Source organism: Patagioenas fasciata, chromosome 30 (assembly GCF_037038585.1).
Source record: "Patagioenas fasciata isolate bPatFas1 chromosome 30, bPatFas1.hap1, whole genome shotgun sequence".
Classification (NCBI taxonomy): Eukaryota; Metazoa; Chordata; class Aves; order Columbiformes; family Columbidae; genus Patagioenas; species Patagioenas fasciata.
This window is the reverse complement of record NC_092549.1, coordinates 1,963,639-1,982,067: the sequence shown is the minus strand read 5'-3', so window position 1 is coordinate 1,982,067 and position 18,429 is coordinate 1,963,639. Positions and strand designations below refer to the sequence as shown.

The 18,429-nt window shown below is 49.9% G+C and overlaps 1 protein-coding gene across 1 annotated transcript; it reads left to right on the top strand.

The window, feature by feature from the left end:
- The first annotated feature begins 1,799 nt into the window (after positions 1-1,799).
- Positions 1,800-10,548, top strand: LOC136112883 (olfactory receptor 14A16-like). Its single transcript, XM_071800315.1, has 3 exons — positions 1,800-2,719; positions 2,766-2,797; positions 10,466-10,548. The coding sequence occupies exons 1-3, from the start codon at positions 1,800-1,802 to the stop codon at positions 10,546-10,548; spliced, it is 1,035 nt and encodes a 344-aa protein (XP_071656416.1).
- The last annotated feature ends 7,881 nt before the right edge of the window (positions 10,549-18,429 follow it).

Genomic DNA, 18,429 nt, shown 5'->3' with positions numbered 1-18,429 from the left:
TTCAGTTTCCAAAAGCAAGGGGTAGGGGGTATAGGAAAGCATAAAATGAAAATGAGCTCTCATGCTTAAACAAGTCACTGACACTCCTGAACTGCAGCTTTGAATGATCAGTACATCTGCCAGAAGGCTCATAACATCCCTGCACCACCCCTCTGCCTCTGCACAGCACCTGCATCACCTTTGCTGGACCCGTCAGCCTTAGTCTGACCTCTCCTGTTTTCCCACCTGCAAAGAGGAAGATGCCCCCAGGCAGTGCCCTGTGAACAGGCAGGATCTGTAGGGCCAGGGGGAGGGCACAGAGGGTGGGATGGGTCTGTGAGCACTGACAGGGAAGAGACATGGACAGGGAAACACCGCCCAGGGGGAGAATCTCCAGGCAGCAGGGAAATGATCAGAAATGAGAGGAAACTAAACCCGGAAATGTTATGGGAAGGAGAACAGAGAAAAGTCCCTGTGATCCCCTGCAGTGCAGATCCCTCCTGTGAGCAGCCCCCTCGCCTCCTGTCCCACCCAGCAAAGCCTCTGCCCTCAGGGCCGGGGGCTCCAAGGCATGAAGCAGCTCCTGTGCAGCCAGAGCTCCAGTTCCTCTGCAGAGCACAGGGGCTGAGAGCAGCTGCCCGGCAATGTTGGTGTCTGGGAGGTGGCTGCACAGCTGGGGAAGGGTGACGCTGTCTGAGTGCCCGGCTGCCTCTGCCCTGGCCTCTCTCACACCCACCCTCACCGCATTTTCCTTCTTGCTCCCCTGCTCTGGGTCACTGCTGTTGTGATCTTGTTCTTGCTGTCAGGCTCTCTGGGGATGGGAGTTTCGGCTGCAGAGTCACAGCCTGATCTTGTGGGTCCTTTCCTGCAGGTGTGTCCATGGGAACACGTGTCCAGCTTTGCTCTGACCTGGGGGCTGTGGGCAATGCAGTCTGTGGGGCTGGGGAATGAGCTGAGTCTCCCTGAATCAAATGCCATCATTAGGACCTCTGGCTATCTCCTTGAGGTTTTCTTCCAAGCTGTGAGCTTCTTTCCGGATGCAAACCTCTCCTGTAGCACTTTAGCATTATCTGAATTCCCTACAAAGAAGCGCAGAGATGCTGCAACAGCCAAAATGCTGTTTGGTTTGTCAAATGAGCCACGTGTGTCCTTGGCTAAACGTGGGGGGTTGAGACCTTAGGAAAGGGTGAGACATGTCGTGGCCTGTGGTGGGTCCCTCTGCTCTCAACAGTGCCTGGTGGCTTTTCAGGGTAACATGGGAGTGTGATCAGTCTCCATCTCAGAAAGGTGACAGCCCAGGGCAGCTGGAGCAAGACAGAGGGACAGAGCAGCTGCCCTCACTCTGCACTGACCCACAGGCATCCTCTGGTCTCTCAGGACTCGCTCTGTTCTCCCTGAGTGCAGCAGAAATGCTGAGGGTTTCTGACACCCAAGAACACTCCCCAGGGCAGGAGGTGAGAAGGAGCTGTAGAAACACCCAGCCTATCAAACTCAGTTTCTCAGGCCTGGGGGTACAGATGGTGAAAGTCCCTTCTGCACCAGGAGCTGTTCCAGCTGACAAATCTGAACCCCAGATCTGGCCCCTGCCCCACCAGACCAGGGTCAGGGTGACTCCTCAAGAGCCCCTGGGCAGAGACCCTGCTCTTCATTGCACACTCATCAAGCACCGATGAGGGCTCCAGCCAGGACGTTCTCCTAGAAGAAGTGTCTCTTCGTGGGAGGGTCTGTGGGAGATGGCTTTGGTTTTTCCCAGAGAAGTCTCCCCTAACTTGTCACTGTCTTTTCCTCCTTGCACAGGTCCTCATGCCCACAGGCAGCAAATGTCCAACAGCAGCTCCATCACCCAGTTCCTCCTCCTGGCATTCACAGACACACGGGAGCTGCAGCTCTTGCACTTCTGGCTCTTCCTGGGCATCTACCTGGCTGCCCTCCTGGGCAACGGCCTCATCATCACCACCATAGCCTGTGACCGGCACCTCCACACCCCCATGTACTTCTTCCTGCTCAACCTCTCCCTCCTCGACCTGGGCTCCATCTCCACCATTCTCCCCAAGTCCATGGCCAATTCCCTCTGGAACACGAGGATCATTTCCTTTCAAGGGTGTGCAGCACAGCTCTTTTTGTTTATCTTCCTGATCACAGCAGAATATTGTCTGCTCACCATCATGTCCTATGACCGCTACGTTGCCATCTGCAAACCCCTGCACTACGGGACCCTCCTGGGCAGCAGAGCTTGTGTCCACATGGCAGCAGCTGCCTGGGCCACTGGGTTTCTCACTGCTCTGCTGCACACGGCCAATACATTTTCACTGCCACTGTGCAAGGGCAATGCCCTGGGCCAGTTCTTCTGTGAAATCCCCCAGATCCTCAAGCTCTCCTGCTCACACTCCTACCTCAGGGAAGCTGGGCTTATTGTGATCAGTGTCTGTTTAGCATTTGGGTGTTTTGTTTTCATTGTTCTGTCCTATGTGCAGATCTTCAGGGCCGTGCTGAGGATCCCCTCTGAGCAGGGACGGCACAAAGCCTTTTCCACCTGCCTCCCTCACCTGGCTGTGGTCTCCCTGTTCCTCTGCACTGGTGTGTTTGCCGACCTGAAGCCCTCTTCCATCTCCTCCCCATCCCTGGACCTGGTGGTGTCTGTTCTGTACTCAGTGGTGCCTCCAGCATTGAACCCCCTCATCTACAGCATGAGGAACCAGGAGCTCAAGGATGCCCTGAGGAAACTGATGGCTGGATTATTTTATGAAGCAATACACTGCTCATCAGCTTCTGCATAATGGTTATAGTGTTAATTGTTGCAGGCTCAGCCTGTCCTACTGTATTTTTTGTTGCTACTTGGGGTTTTCACGTGATAATTTTGTCATCCCCTTTCTAATTCACTGTTTTCTTTGCTTACTGAGGGGCTGTGTAAATGAGAAGCTGTGCTCTGTGTGTGTTTAAACAAATTAATAGGCCTTGCAGCATGTGTTTTCTCCTGATATCCTTTCACCAAGGCCTGTTTGGAGCTGCAGGGACAGTTTCTGTGTAGATGGAAGGAGGGGAAAAGAGTCCAGCATGGCAGCCGTGCCAGGGAGCACCAGCGCTTGGTCTTCCAGAGCTGTTCTCATTTAACTTCCACACTCTCCTTCCCATCCCTTGTGTTGGTGCAAGGCCTGAGTGCTCTGGCAGCTTGGTCCCCGTCCTGCTGTGTGTCAGTGCTGTGAGCGCAGGCAGGGACAGGCAATGGGCACTGCTGTGACAGAGCTGGACTCCATCACAGGATTTCCATAAAGAAAGCTGAGAGGCCAGCAGCAGGAATAGAGCTGGGAAGGTATCTCTTCCTAAGTACCCACAGATCCTACCCGGCCTTGGAGATGGGTTGTCATGTCCATCCCACCTGAGAACATGACGGGACAGCAACAGGGACATGGTCGTGTCTGTCAGAGAAGCTGAAAGGCCAGCAAAAGTCATAGGATTTAGAAGATCATGGTGAGGTGACTTCTATCTGGTCAGGTAAAAAAACACAAGAAGCCTAACGGTTTGGGTTCCCTTCATGAAGAGCAGTTTCTGAGACAGCTGAGCTTTCCTTATTGCTGGGAAGAGTCAGGAAAGAAAAAAAAAACCAAAAATATTGCAAAGTGCAATTTGTAAGATGGAGACTGGATATCAGGAGGAAGAAATGTGACTGGAAGGGCAGTGCTGCGGTGCAAGAGGTCACCCAGAGGGAGCTGGATCAGCCCATGGTTTGAGTTCCAAAGAGCAGCCGGTGAGGGTGCAGACACAGCAGTGAAGGTGCAGAAATGCTGGGGTGAGAGCGGGTGGGGAAGCGAGATGGGTGTCTGCAGCCTGCAGGGAACGAGGGGCAGGGGTAGGACCGTGTAGAACAGCCTGTGGTGGAGATGGCAAAGGGCACTGGCAAGGCTGGAAGGCACCCACAGAACCCAGGTCTCTGTCGCCTTGGCCATGGCAGTTGTCTCTGCCACTGAGGCCCAGGAGAACACGTTGTCCTCATGGCACTGGGGCCTTGGTGCCTCCTTGCAGCCCCCTGGGGAAGATGGATGTTGTTGTCCCAGTGTTGTCCTTCCCTGGGCCTTGCACACCCACATCCCACGGTCCCAGGAAGAGCCCTGAGCTATGTGTGAGGGAGAGGATCCCCCTTCCCATTGCCTGGAGGTCATGGCTTCTCCTTTCTGCTTCAGAAAGAAAACCAAGGGTATTCTCACCGTCAGAGTTGAAGAAAAGACTAAAAGAAGATTTCATGATGGCAACAGCTTCCTCACAAGTGGAGAAGGAAGGGTAGGAACTGATCTCTTCTCTCTGGTGACCAATGACAGAATCCAAGGGAATGGAAGAATATGTACCAGGGGAGGTTTAGGTTGGACATGAGGACAAGGTTCTTCACCCAGAGGTACTGGACACTGGAACAGGCTCCCCAGGGAGGTGTCACGGCCCAAACCTGACAGTGTTGAAGAAGAGACCAGACAACGTCCTCAGACACACGGTGTGAACTGTGGGGTTTCCTGTGCAGGGACAGGAGTATGACTCGATGATCCTTGTGGGTCCTTCTAACTCAGGACATTCTATGATTCTATGAAATAATAGGTCAAAACCTCATGTTTTTGTTGTGCAGATGAGATGTAAACACACACATCATCTGCATGTCCACTGTGTGCATGTGGTGAGATGAAGCAAGGGAGCACAAACGCTGTCAGCTATTCCTTGGGGTGCCATAAAGGTCAGTGGGACAGAGATGGTGTTCAGGGGTCTCTTCCAACCTGCTTTATTGTAGGATTCCATGAATCTTTTCCTTGGAGGGCTCTTTCAGATCAGAATAGACAGAGGAAGAAGAAAAAAAAAAAATCAGAGTCAGAAGCAGAGATGTAAAATGCCCCAGAGTAAATACAGCAGCTCCTCTGAGGAACATTTCTCCACTCAAACCCTTGATAGGAATCTACTGAACACATTTGATGAAAGCAGCTTAGTTTTATCTGCTCACACACTGGACCACAAGCAGGGTGATGGCTGGGTACGATGCCATGTGGTCACTTGTGTCTCAGGAACTCATAGTCCAGTAGGAAGCCAATGGCTGTGGAGGGCACTGTGAGGTCACTTCTGCCTCTGCAGGGGACAGGTCAACAGCAGGAACATGGCTGGGAAGGGACTGTGAGGTCACACATACGAGACGAGCAATTGGGCCCGATCAGCATGGCTTTAGGAAAGGCAGGGGCTGCTTGACCAACCTGATCTCCTTCTATGACAAGGTGACCGGCTGAGCAGATGAGGGAAGGTCTGTCGTGGGGGAGTGAATCCCTCAAATCCCTGTTCAATCCCCTCATGTACAGCGTAAGGACCAGAAAGGTTGGGCAGAAGTGGGACATCGAGAAAAATGGTCAGGAAAACATTTAGATGCACAGAGAACCCATCAACATGTCAGCCTGGTGTTCTCTTCTGAACAGGCCCAGAAGACCTGGACAGCATTTGCTGTGTCCCAGAAACTTGCCTGGAAGGTTGAAATATAGAGAAAACTTTTGGTGCAGGAAGGGGCAGACAGGAGCTGGTGGAACTGGCTGGTGTGACCGTGAGACATCTCTCAAACACCTCAGAAAAGTCCTGGCTCTCAGGGAGGTTGCGTGGTCCTCTGAGAAAGAAAATATCAAATATGATTTATCATGGAACCATAGAATAATTGTGCTAGGAAGAGACCCTTAAGATCATTCAGTCCAACCATAACCTAAATCTGGCACTAAACCATGTCCCTAACAGCCTCATGTATAAGTCTTTTAAACACCTTCAGTGATGGGGACTCCACAGCCTCACTGGGCAATCTGTTCTGTTGCTTCTAAACCCTTTCCCTGAAGAATTTTTTTTCCTAATATCCAATCTAAACCTCCCCGTGTGCAACTTGCGGCCATTTCCTCTTGTCCTATCACTTGCTACTTGGGAGAAGGGACCAACACCCACCATGACAAAACCTCTTTTCAGGTAGTTGTAGACAGCGATAAGTCCCCTTTTCTCAAGGCTGAACAGCCCCAACTCGCTCAACCGATCCTCATAAGACTGGTGCTCCAGACCCTTCACCAGCCTTGTCACCCTCCTCTCATCTCTTTCCAGCACCTCAATGTCTTCCTTGTCATGAGGGGTCTAAAACTGACCCCAGGATTCAAGGCGCAGCCTCACCAGTGCCGAGTACAAAGGGATGATCACTCCTCTAGTCCTGCTAAAACTGGGATTGAATCAAGGCTTGAACACCTTGGTGTGACCCAGTTTGTGACAGGTTGGACTGCAAACTCCTGAGGTCCCTTAAACCTCAGTTCTCTTATGATCCCATTGTGAAGTTGGGCTCTGTTTCTACCTGGAGCAGAGCAGACAATGATGGGGCCTCAATCTGCATGTGCTGTAGGTGACCATCTAAACCAACATCTCAGCCAGTGAACCAGCCAACACCTCAGTGTGAGTCGCTCTGGGCAAAGTGCGAGGAGTCCTGGGCAGGGAAGGTTTAGAGGGCATGGGGTGCTATGCAAGACACAAATTGATCTTGGCTTCATGCCTGCAGGCCCATCAGATGTCAGTTAATCTCAATGAAAATTAAAACAAGAACTGAAGACAAAGATCTAAAACAAAGGATGGTGTCAACATATTTATTTATTTATTTATTTAAAGTCCTTTCAGGGGGGGTTACTTTTCTTTGAAAAGTAAAGAGTTTTTCAGAACTGGGCATGGATTTAGGACACAAATGTCTTCAGCTCCAGGGACACAAACACCTGGTGCCAGTGTAGATGCCCCAGGAAACCCTGCCCAGCCTCCACCTGCATTGCAAGGTGCTCTGGTCTCCCCAGGTCCTGTGTGATAGATGCCAATCCCAGGACAGCACCTCAGGTACACTGGGACCCCTAAAATGACACTGGCTGTTCATGGTGAGACACCTGCTGACTGATGTCTGCCTGGAAAGCCGCACTTTTTTGTCGTTGTTTTGTTTGTGGTTTGTTCTGTTGTTGTTGTTGCTATTTTGGTTTTGGTTGCTATTGTTTAGTTGGTTTGGGGGTTTTTTTGCTTTGCTTTTTTGGGGCTTTTGTTTATTTGTTTGATTAGTTTGTTTGTTTGATTGAAGATTTTTGTTTAGGTTTTTTTTTTTTTTTTTTAACATATTAAAATTTAAAAGAAAAAAGCCAAAAAGTGAATTATGGGGAAGTGTACAAAGGATAGGAGAAGAAATGTTGGTCTTCCCCTGTACTTCTATTACCATCACTCTATTATTTCATCTCCCTCATCACTCAGGAGTTCCCACCTCTCCTGATTCAATGTCCCTGTCAAAGGACAACTTTCCAGCACTGTCTGGACATTTGCCTTCCTAATCCTTTCAGGTTTCTCCTCCACTTGCTCTTTGGTCATTCAATTCCTCTCAATTGTCTGGTTTCTGCTTAGAGCTTCACGGAGTTACAAACTTGCCCCATTCTTCAGAGCTCTAATTAACATGGCAGTCAACACATTAATTGTGTTTATTTCTACCCTTATCTAGCTCGCTGTCTAAACCAGTTCTTGTGTGGATGTCCCTAGTGGATGGTGGACCTCATCAGATCCAGCTTACACACACAGTTGAGGAAAGTGTTTTGCTGTTTATTAAACTGTGCAGTGTTTACACAGGAGAGCAGGTGGAGCTGGTGCACAGGAGCTGCAGCATCTCCTGCAGAGCTGAGTGGAGAAGTCTGATGTGAGGAAAAGTGATGCAATCTCTGGTGGCCAATGAGGGAACCGGCAGACTGGGGGTGGGGGGTGAGGAGCGAGGTTGTCCATACAGTGTCCAGCCTCACTCTTGGCAACCTCCACCACAGTCCATCCTACACTGTCCCAGGCCTGTGGCAGTTTCCCCACAGTCTGCAGACACCCCATGCGCTTCCCCACCTTGTTCTCACCCCACTGTGTCCTCACCTGTGCTGCTGTCTCTCCATCCTCACTCATTGTTCCAGTAAAAATAATACACTACTAAAAATAACATAGTTAATTCTACATAAAGTAGAATATATGATACTCAGTGCAATCCCCCACATCACTCCAGTTGTGCTGAACAGACAGTCCAAAAGAAGAGAGCACCCTGGTCCTGAACAGCTGATCCCAGCAAGAGGAAGTAAAAGTGCAAAAGGCAGAGAGGCCCGAGGGCCAACTGGAAAACAGCAAAATATCATAAAACTGAACTAACACTGAACTCCCAATAGAATGGAATTTCCAGACAGAGCTAATCAAAGTATCTGGAAAACCAAAACTAACTGGCTGGAAAAGGCATCTCCAGCTTTATACATAGCATGACGCTAATGGTAGGGAATAGGTCACTTATTGACCTGGATGTCAATCAAGGTGCTGTCCTGTCTGTGCCCCATCCTGCCAATTTGCACCTGCAGCTGAACTCCAAAGAAATCCTTGGTTTTACTGACAATAGACAAGGGAAATCAAATAGAAATGGATAAATTAAATTAAGAAAATATGCTGAGTGCAATCCCTCATGTAACTCCAGTCACATGGAGCAGCCAGTCCTGCAGAAGGGAGCACCTTGGTCCTGGACAGCCCATCCCAGCAAGAGAGAGCAAAAGCGCAACAGGCAGAAAGGCCCAAAGGCCAACTGCAGAATGGCAGAACAGCAAAAGGCCGAACTGACATTGAACTCCTGACAGAAAGAAATTTCTGAATGGAACTCACCAAACTAGCTGGAAAACCTAAAGTAATGGATGTAGCAAGCAGTAAATTCTGGCTCCAGGTTTAGAGTGGGCATGACGCTAATCATAGGGACTATTTCATTGATCAGCCTGCATGTCGATCCAGGTGCTGTCCTGTCTGTCTCTCCTCCTGCGAATTTGCATCTGCAGCTGGATGGCCAAAGAAGTCCTTGGTTTCCCTCCTGCATTGCCCAGGGCTCTTCCTGGGACAGTGTGATGTGGGGCTGTGCAAGGCCAAGGGCAGGACTATGGTCCCACACCTCCCAGGTTCCTGGCTGAGGACAAGGAGGCCATGAGGCCCCTGTGCTGGAAGGACAAGGTGTCTCCTCACAGGCATCAGAGGTGGAGACAACAGCCATAGGGGCTCATGTCTGGTGGGGCCTTTCAGCCTCCTTACATCCCTTGATCATCTCCACGACAGCCTGTCCTGTGCTGTGGCATCCCCTGCACCTCTTTCCCTGCAGGCTGCAGACATCCCCCCTGCCGCCCCACCTTGCTCTTGTCTGAGCATCTTCCTTCCTTTGCTGAGGTCTCTCCATCCTCCCCAGCTGTTCCTCGAAGCACAAAGCCTTGGGCTGATGCAGACTCCCTCTGCTGACCTGCTCCACCACAGCACTGCCCTTCCACTCACACTCCTTCCTGCTCATGTCCAGTCTGACCTTCCCCGGCACCAAGGCCGGACTGACAGGTCTGTAGTTCCCCAGATCCTCCTTCTGGCCCTTCTTGGAGATGAGTGTCACGTTAGCCAACTTCCAGTCAACTGGGACCTTTCCACTTAGCCAGGATTGTTGGTAGATAATGGAAAGGGTCTCAGTGATCACCTCTGCCAGCTCCCTCAGCACTTTTGGGTGGATCCCATCTGGCCCCATAGACGTGTGGATGTCCAAGTGCTGCAGTAGATCACCAACAGTTCACTCTTGGATTATTGTGGCTTCACTCTGCTCCCCATCCCCGTCTTCTGGCTCAGGGGACTGGGTGCCTGGAGCACAACTGTTCTGAGTCTTAAAGGCTGAGGCAAGAAGGCATTTAATATCTCAGTCTTTCCCCCATATTCTGTCCCTATGATTCCTTCTGTATCCACCAGGGGATGGAGATTCTCCTTAATCCTCCTCTTGTTCCTGATATATTCATAGAAATATTTCTTGTTGCCTTTTACAACACTAGTTAGGTCCAGCTCTAATTGGGCTTTGACCCTTCTAATTTTCTCCCTGCATAGCCTCTCAGAATTCTTGTATTATTCTCAAGTCTCCTTCTCCTTATTTCAAAGGTTATAAATTGTGCCCTTCCTCCCTCTTTACCCAGTCTGCATTTGTCTGCAGTTCTGCCAAGAGAAGGTCCAGAGATAACCCGGTTGCTAAAGAAACGCTGCGAGAGGGGAGACACAGACCCCCCGCCTGGCAGCTGTTGAACTGTAGGGGCACAGGCTGAACCTTCTCTTGAGAGGGAGGAAAACAGGAGCAAGTGCCGATCGGATGCTGGGCAGGAGAAACAGGCGTTTGTTATGTCCCTTCCATTTCTAAAGAACCCGTCTCCAGCCCCACAGATGGGAAGTGTGGCCACAGCTCTTGTTGGAACTCCCACTCTTAGTCCGGAGTCAATTTCGAACCCTTTTTCCCTATGGAAACAATCACTGCCTTGACAAATCCCCCACTGGAGGAGCTGGTGGCCATGATGGCCACTGTCAAAGACAACAAGAGGAGAGACAACTATGGCACTTGGGAGAGACACTGAAAGGGGAGCGGGCAGCCCGAGGCATAGCCCAGCCTTAGACCAGGTTCTAAGCTCTGGTGTGTGTCTGACAGGTGTTTACCAGATTGGACGACTTGGCACCTTAACCCCCTGGACCACTGCAGACCTGAGTGAAACCCTGCCACTGCCAGAATAGCTCCATAAGCTCCAGGAACAGCTTTATCACCTGCGCTGGAGCACAAAGGATGTGGCTGAGCGGGCTCTGCAGGAAGGACTGAAGCAGGCAAAGCTCCCAGGCTTTACCGGACGGGTAAGGGCACAAGGCAGAAGGATCTGCTCAGGGGTTTTATCCTCCCTCCAGCACGTATCCTGCTCCATTCCCTGTCACAGCCAACAGGCTGGTGCTGCTGGAACAAGTGCTGCCATGGCCACGCTTCCTTTTCCTGTTGCTCCACACTTCCTTATGGGGAAGAGAGAGCGTGACAGGAATGACAGCTGTCTGAGTCGAACCTTCCTCTGCATCCAGATCTCGGGTCCTCCTCAAGGGAGGACTGGAAAGAAAGAATGGTCTCAGCAGTGCAGAGTTAAGCCAGGCCTATCTCATGCCCAGAAGCCTTGTCTGCCCGTGCTGCCTGGCCTGGGGCCTCTCCACAGGAAAAGCCCCTTCCCGCAGCTCCAGCATTCAGAGCACTGGAGTGAGCAGCCCCCCCTTTCTGATCCCGTCAATCAGAGCAGAGCAAACCTGGGAGGCTTCCAGGCAATGTGGGCGTTCCTTCCATCTGAGATGGGCCTTGTCCCCTTCACCTTGGCTGGCCTTGACGGGAGCTGCCTGCCCCGGTCATTTTCCTTCCAACAGTCGCTCTCCTTTGTGTTCCTTCCCAGGTTGTTCAGGAGATCATCAGTCAAGCCTTGGAGAAGCTGGAGAAAATCCAGGTCCCGATGGATGATTACGCCCTCAAATCAGCAGGTGCAGTGACATTGTACATACAAACCAGTTCCAAACCGCATCCTGTCCAGATTGACAAGATGGGCATTGGAACTTGCCCAGGGGTAGGAGAGAAGGGGCGAGAAGTCAAGGGCCACCTCGTGCCCTAAAAGTGCCCCCACTGACAGAGCCTGTAATGGGCCAGACCCCATGGAAAGCACAGAAAGGCTGGTTCACAGGCTTGCCTATTTCCACGGCCCCATACGACAGTTTTATGGCTCCCTGCTGTGTGTTCCAGAGGGGCCATGACAGTAAGGGGAACCCACTGTAGGACATGGATGACAACTGAGAAGCCTTTTCCAAGTCGACAGTGCAATATTCCTCCTGACAAATGTTGGGAGAATGACCAACACACGCTGCTCCGAGTGTCCTTCCCCCCTGTCTTTGCTCCTCGAAGCCTCTTTTCCTGCCCCCTTCTCGCATGGACCTGCTCTCCTCCTGTGTCTCCCTGCTGAGTATTTCCTGTCTTTTCAGGCAGAAAATCATCCCGGAAACTGCTGGCCCTTCCCAGGGAGTCAGGGACACGTGTTCATCAAGCTGTCCATGCCACTCATTCCCAGAGCCGTCACCATGGACCATGTCTCAGGGACAGTGTTCCATGGAGAAAGTATCTCCGGAGCTCCAAAGGACTTTGCTGTCTACGTAAGTGATTTCTCTGGAATTGTGGGCAGGGGTTGCACAGCATTTCTGAGCAGGGGGTGAAGATGGGTCAAAGAGTCCTGGGGCCTGAAGCTTCCTCCTGGCTCTCAGAACAAACAGGCTCCTTGGAGTCACTCCCTTCCCATTGTATTCCTCTTTTATTCAATGTACCACTCAAAAAAAACCCTTCTGGGGCAGGATGCTACTCCAGGAGCCACAGGGAAAAGGAGCTGGACAGTGCATGGTCCTAAACCTTCTTGGCTTCCAGTCCCAGCGGCATTTCTGATCCTCAGGTTACCTCCCTCTCACTGGGAGCGTCTGCTCCTTTTCTGCCTGCCACCTTGGACTCGTTGAGTGGGCAAGTGTGGCGTGCTGCCCACCTGCAGCTTCGCGTCTTTTCCTTGTGCTCATCATCCTTGGACTACGTAGCTGAAATACCCCTGTACTTCACCGACAGAAGCTGATGATGCACCAGACACTCTTGTTTTCTCCACCCATCTTTCTGTAGGGCTTCAAGGAAGAACATGAAGAGCAGGGAATGTTCCTGGGACAGTTCACTTTCCTGACAGTGCTGAATCTCAGTCAGACCTTCCAGCTGAAGCTATGAGGGCACAGAGGGAGGAGAACTGTAGGAGAGAAATGCGGTTGGATGAGCAGAGGCTTCCCTGCCAAAGGGCTTCAGGCAGCCCTGTCCTTGAGCGTGTGCCATGCTGGCCTTTCTCCTGCTTCAGCTTCCTGGTGACGGATGCTTGCACTGCTGATCTTCTTTTCTTTCATTGTGGGTTTAAACTTCAGTGCTTAGAAGCACCACATTTGAAGCTGGAATCAGCTTGACTGTCTGGATCCTAAGTGCACACAAGCGGCCACATCCCGTAGGATGCACAACTGCTGGTCTGCCCGTTAAAGACCAGAAATACTGGGCTTCCTGAGGATTCTGTTGGTGCTGGCAATGACCAGAGACAGAGAGGCCATTCTGTTTCCATGGATTTCTAGAGAAGGCAATGAGATATCTTACTGACACCAGCACTGGGTCTTCTGACTGTGGAAGCCTGTGCCCCAAAGCAGGAGAGAACTTTCCAGTGTATTTGCTGAGGCACCTGGTCGCTGCTTCTTCCTTTGCTGTTCTCATGGTCCAATGGTGTAGAGCAGGATAAGAACATCTGCACCACGACAGGTCAAAAGCCCCCGCGGGGCAGCAGGAAGGAAGCTGCTGATCGAGGCCGTCGCACTTCTGTCAGTGCTCACAGGCCAGAGACAAAAAGGTGTCTCATTTCTTCTTGTCATTGCAGAATGAGCTCCCTGGGGTCGTGAATTACATCAGGCTGCAAGTGCTGAGCAACTGGGGCCACCCGGACTACACCTGCCTGTACCGGTTCAGGGTGCACGGTGATCCGCCCAAAGACGGGGGAGACACGGCAGTTTCATCTGTCAATAAATTCCATTAATGTTCACCCAGTCGAGTTCCCGTCTGCTTTGTCCGTGATGCTGCTTGGTCCTCCCTGAGCTCACTGGAGCTCCCCGTCCTTCTCTAAACCCACCAGCAAGATTTTCCTTTATTAGAGAAAATGGAAAACTCAGTCACAAATCTGCGGAAAGTCTGACATCCACACACTTGCTGTGACACAGGAACATCAGCAAGGCCCTGCCTGTACACCAAAGATTAAATTAATGGACAGGTTTCCTGTGCAGGAAGCAACTAAGAATCAACTGAATGGAACCATCTGTTGTTATCTGTTTTCACAAGAGGCAGATGCTGCTTCAGCTTCCATCTTTCAGTCTGTTGCTGATGAGAAAATGCAAGTGTGGCTTTTTTTTGTGAGATGGAAACCTTAACTGGAAAGTTGGTTCATGGACTTTTTTGCCTCTCTGGGCACATATTGAGTTAATAGCCCGGGAACCATTACAGAGTGATTAGCAAAGCAATCCCAGGACACTTAAGAGATCCCATAACCACACCAGTCTGTCGTTCCTTGTCACCCGAGTTCCCCCAGCCCCAAGGCAGGAGCAGGCAGGGCAGTCGTGCGCTCGGGTCACACCAGGGAGGAGAGAGCAGGACCAGCGCTTGGCCCCCAGGGCAGGGAACAGCAATTTGTGCTCTGAGCTGGGGCTTAGTCCGTGTGCAAGTCCAGTACGGGTCCAGATGTGGGAGAAGAAGGAACTTCAACAACTCTATGACAGTTATAAACTGAAGCCGTTTAATTGAAAAACTTCATCAGGTTATATAGCCTTAAAACTGCTGATTATACACTGACATGATTTGGATTGGGTAATTATAATACATTATGCGCTGCCCACATTCCTCTAACTAATACATGATTGGCTTCTATCTCAGACACCCATCGCCTCCCATGTCTCTCCACAAACCGCTGGAATTCCCCATTCTCTTCTTTCTTCATCGACTTTCTTCCTCATTCTTTGTGGTCAAGGACATTTCACTGTGTGGCCTAGATCAGCTCGATTCAATCTTGCCCACTGCACGGAGCTGCTTGTGCATTCTCAAAATGTCTCGTTGGTGTGTGGAGACCATAGAAGTCTGATGTTACGTATAAAATTTTGCATTTGTATCTGTAAAAGGGATTCTCATATTCATATGAACTCATGAATTGACCACTTTATTTTTGTCCTCTGTGTTTCTGTTGTTTTCAGAACACACAGATGACAACACTCCAGTCCCTAAGAACTCACCAGAAATTGTTGGAAGAATTGCGGCTGGAGCAGCTAAAGCTCCCGGCAAAACACATGTTTTGTAAGTATTCCTAGGGCTTTGTATTCTTTGTGAGGCATTTCAGTGTGGTTTAACCTTTTTCATGGATATGAGTTTATAGAGGCATTCAGATTGTATCTTGCTTATTAAAATGGCTGTTGAATCTTGTTGTGATGGGGTAGATTTGAATGGATCTGACCCAAAGTAGACTCAGATTTTTCAGTCTATGATTTTATGCCTGCGTTTTTAGGCCCACGTTTTTTGGCCTAAATGTTTAGTCCTACATTTTTACACTTCCATTTTATAAGCCTCCATTTTTAGGCCTGCTTCTTCAGACGTACATTTTCAGGAGGAGAGGAAGCAACCACCACATGGTCCTTTTCTCCAGGTGAGTTGAGAGATCTGCGAAAAGACTTGAGTAGTCACGAAGGTGAGGACATTGTAACCTGGCTGCTCCGATGCTGGGACAATGGGGCAGAAACAATTGAATTGGAAGATGGCGAAGCCAGGCAGCTGGGATCTCTGTCAAAAGATTCCACCGTTGATAGGGCAATTTCAAGAGACCCTAACACCACTACCCTCTGGACCTGATTCCTGTCAGCTATGAAAGTAAGACTTCCCTACAAGGAAGATTGTATATGCACTTCAGGGAAATGGAATAGTATGGAGAAAGATATCCAGTTCCTGAGAGAATTAGCTGTGCAAGAGATCATCCAAACAGCCAAGAGGAGATGGACCCAGATAGAATCAATTGTACACGACCTCTGTGGCGCAGATTTGTACAAAGTGCACCACCTGCATATGCTAAGTCATTGGCATCAATGATCTGGACACCAGGAGTACAAAGCATTTCCATCACAATTGAACAGCTCTGAGATTTTGAGGACAGCCTTGCTGGTTCTCTATGGGCTTGTGTCTCTGCTGTGGAGAAACTGTGTGAAAAATCTGATGACCGGTTTGAAAAGCTGTTGCAAGAAATCCAAGAACTCAGAGCAGACTCGTACCATTCACGACCTGTACGAACCCATGTTTCATCTGTTAGGAGAAGGCGTTTCCAATCTCGAGACAGAGGACAGAGGCAGCCCACAAAAAGAGGTTCACTGTGGTTCTTCCTATGTAAACAGAGAGAAAACATGAATAGGTGACATGGAAGATCTACCTCAGAACTTCAAGAACGAGTACATGAGAAAAAAGGAAAAACTCCTAGGAAAATGGTTGTTCCAGTTTACAAAAGGGGCAGGAGAGATTCTGATGCTCTGGGAGGAAGCTCTAGTTCACACCCAGGGACTGTGCAAAACAGAAATTAGAGGTGCCCTGCCTCCAACCAGGTGGAGGAAAGGGACAACAGAGTTTATTGGACTGTACGAATACTATGGCCTGGTACAACACAACCCCAGGAGTACAAAGCTTTAGTGGACACTGGTGCTCAGTGCACGGTAATTCTTTCTAATTATAAAGGAACGCAATCCATCAATATTGCTGGAGTGACTGGGGGATCCCAGGAACTGACTGTTGTAGAGGCTGAAATGAGCCTATCCGGAAAGAACTGGCAAAAGCATCCCATTGTGACTGATCCAGATGCTCCATGCATCCTTGGCATAGACCACCTCAGGAGAGGGTATTTTAAGGACCCAAAAGGGTGTAGGTGGGCATTTGGTAGAGCAGCTGTGGACACTGAGAAAATTGAACAGCTGTCTGATTTGCCTGGTCTTTCAGATGACCCCTCTGTTGTAGCACTGCTGATGGTTGATGATCAGCAGGTGCCAATTGCCACCACGACGGTGCATCGCCGGCAATATCGCACCAGTCGAGACTCTTTGATTCCTATCCAGAAGCTGATCCGTCAATTGGAAAGCCAGGGTGTGATCAGTAAGACTCGCTCACCTTTTAACAGCCCAATCTGGCCAGTGCGTCAGTCTAGTGACGAGTGGAGACCAACTGTAGGCTATCGTGGCCTGAATGAAGTTACAGCACACTGAGTGCTGCTGTGCCTGACATGATGGAACTGCAATTTGAACTGGAGTCAAAGGCAGTGAAGTGCGATGCTACAATTGACATCGCTAATGCATTTTTCTCTATTCCTGTAGCAGCAGAGTGCAGGCCGCAGTTTGCTTTCACCTGGAGGGGCATCCAGTACACGTGGAATCGCTTGCCCCAGGGTTGGAAACAGAGTCCTACTATCTGCCATGGACTGATCCAGACCACGCTGGACCAAGGTAAAGCTCCAGAACACTTGCAATATATTGATGGCATCATGGTATGGGGTGACACAACAAAAGAAGTCTTCGAGAAAGGCGAGAGAATAATTCAGATTCTTTTGGATGCTGGTTTTGCCATAAAACGAAGCAAGGTCAAGGGACCTGCATGAGATACCCAGTTTTTAGGAATAAAATGGTAAGATGGCCGTCACCTGATCCCAATGGATGTGATCAACAAAATTGCAGCACTGTCTCCACCTACTAATAAAAAGGAGACACAGACTTTCTTGGGCGTTGTACGTTTTGGAAGAATGCATATTCCTGACTACAGCCACATTGTGAGCCCTCTCTATCGAGTGACTCGTAGAAAGAACAGATTTGAGTGGGGCCCTGAACAACGACAAGCCTTTGAACAAATGAAGCATGAGATAACTCATGCGGTGGCCCTTGGACCAGTCCGAACTGGACTAGATGTTAAAAATGTGCTCTACACCGCAGCCGGAGATAATGGACTTACCTGGAGCATCTGGCAGAAAGCACCAGGAGAAACCCGAGGTCGACCCTTAGGTTTTTGGGGTCGAGGATACAAAGGATCTGAGGCCATCTATACTCCAAGTGAAAAAGAGAGACTGGCAGCGTATGAAGGAGTCCGAGCTGTTTCAGAAGTGATGGGCACTGAAGCACAGCTCCTCCTGCACCTCGACTGCCGGTGCTGAGCTGGGTGTGCAAAGGGACGGTTCCCTCTCCACATCATGCAACCGAAGTTACACTGTGGCAAGACATTGCTGCTTGGCTGGAGAGCCTGCCTGTGGAAGTTCGTCATGTAGATGCTCATGTGCCTAAAAGTCGAGCCACCGAGGAACATCGAAACAACCAACAAGTGGACCAAGCTGCTAAGATTAAAGTAGCTGAGGTGGACTTGGACTGGCAACATAAAGGTGAACTTTTCCTAGCTCGGTGGGCCCATGATGCTTCAGGGCATCAAGGTAAAGATGCAACATAGAAATGGGCTCACGATCGAGGGGTGGACTTAACCATGGACACTATTTCACAGGTTATTCATGAATGTGAAACTTGCGCCGAAATCAAACAAGCGAAACGGTTAAAGCCTGTATGGTATGGGGAGCGATGGTTAAAGTGTAAGTATGGAGAGGCTTGGCAGATTGATTATATTACACTTCCACAAACACGCCAAGGTAAGCGTTATGTACTTACAATGGTGGAAGCAACCACTGGATGGTTGGAAACATCTGCCGTACCTCATGCTACAGCCCGAAATACCATCTTGGGCCTTGAGAAGCAAGTCCTTCGGCGACACGGTACGCCAGACAGAATTGAATCAGACAATGGTACTCATTTCAGAAACAGTCTTATAGACAATTGGGCCAAAGAACATGGTATTGAGTGGGTATATCATATTCCATATCATGCTTTCATATTAGCTGCATTTTCCTGGAAAACCAGGTACATGTTTTGGTAAACATAGCAACGGAATGCGAAGTTATGATAACAATTGATGCACGTCTCGTGAGAGGGGCAACGAGAAACAGG

Excerpts from the sequence above, each read along its gene's own strand:
- LOC136112883 (XM_071800315.1), top strand. The coding sequence starts at position 1,800 with ATGTCCAACAGCAGCTCCATCACCCAGTTCCTCCTCCTGGCATTCACA. Across the intron at positions 2,720-2,765 it reads AAACTGATGGCTGGATTATT|TGTTAATTGTTGCAGGCTCA; the intron begins TTATGAAGCAAT and ends TAATGGTTATAG. Across the intron at positions 2,798-10,465 it reads CAGGCTCAGCCTGTCCTACT|GTGTTTACCAGATTGGACGA; the intron begins GTATTTTTTGTT and ends TGTGTCTGACAG.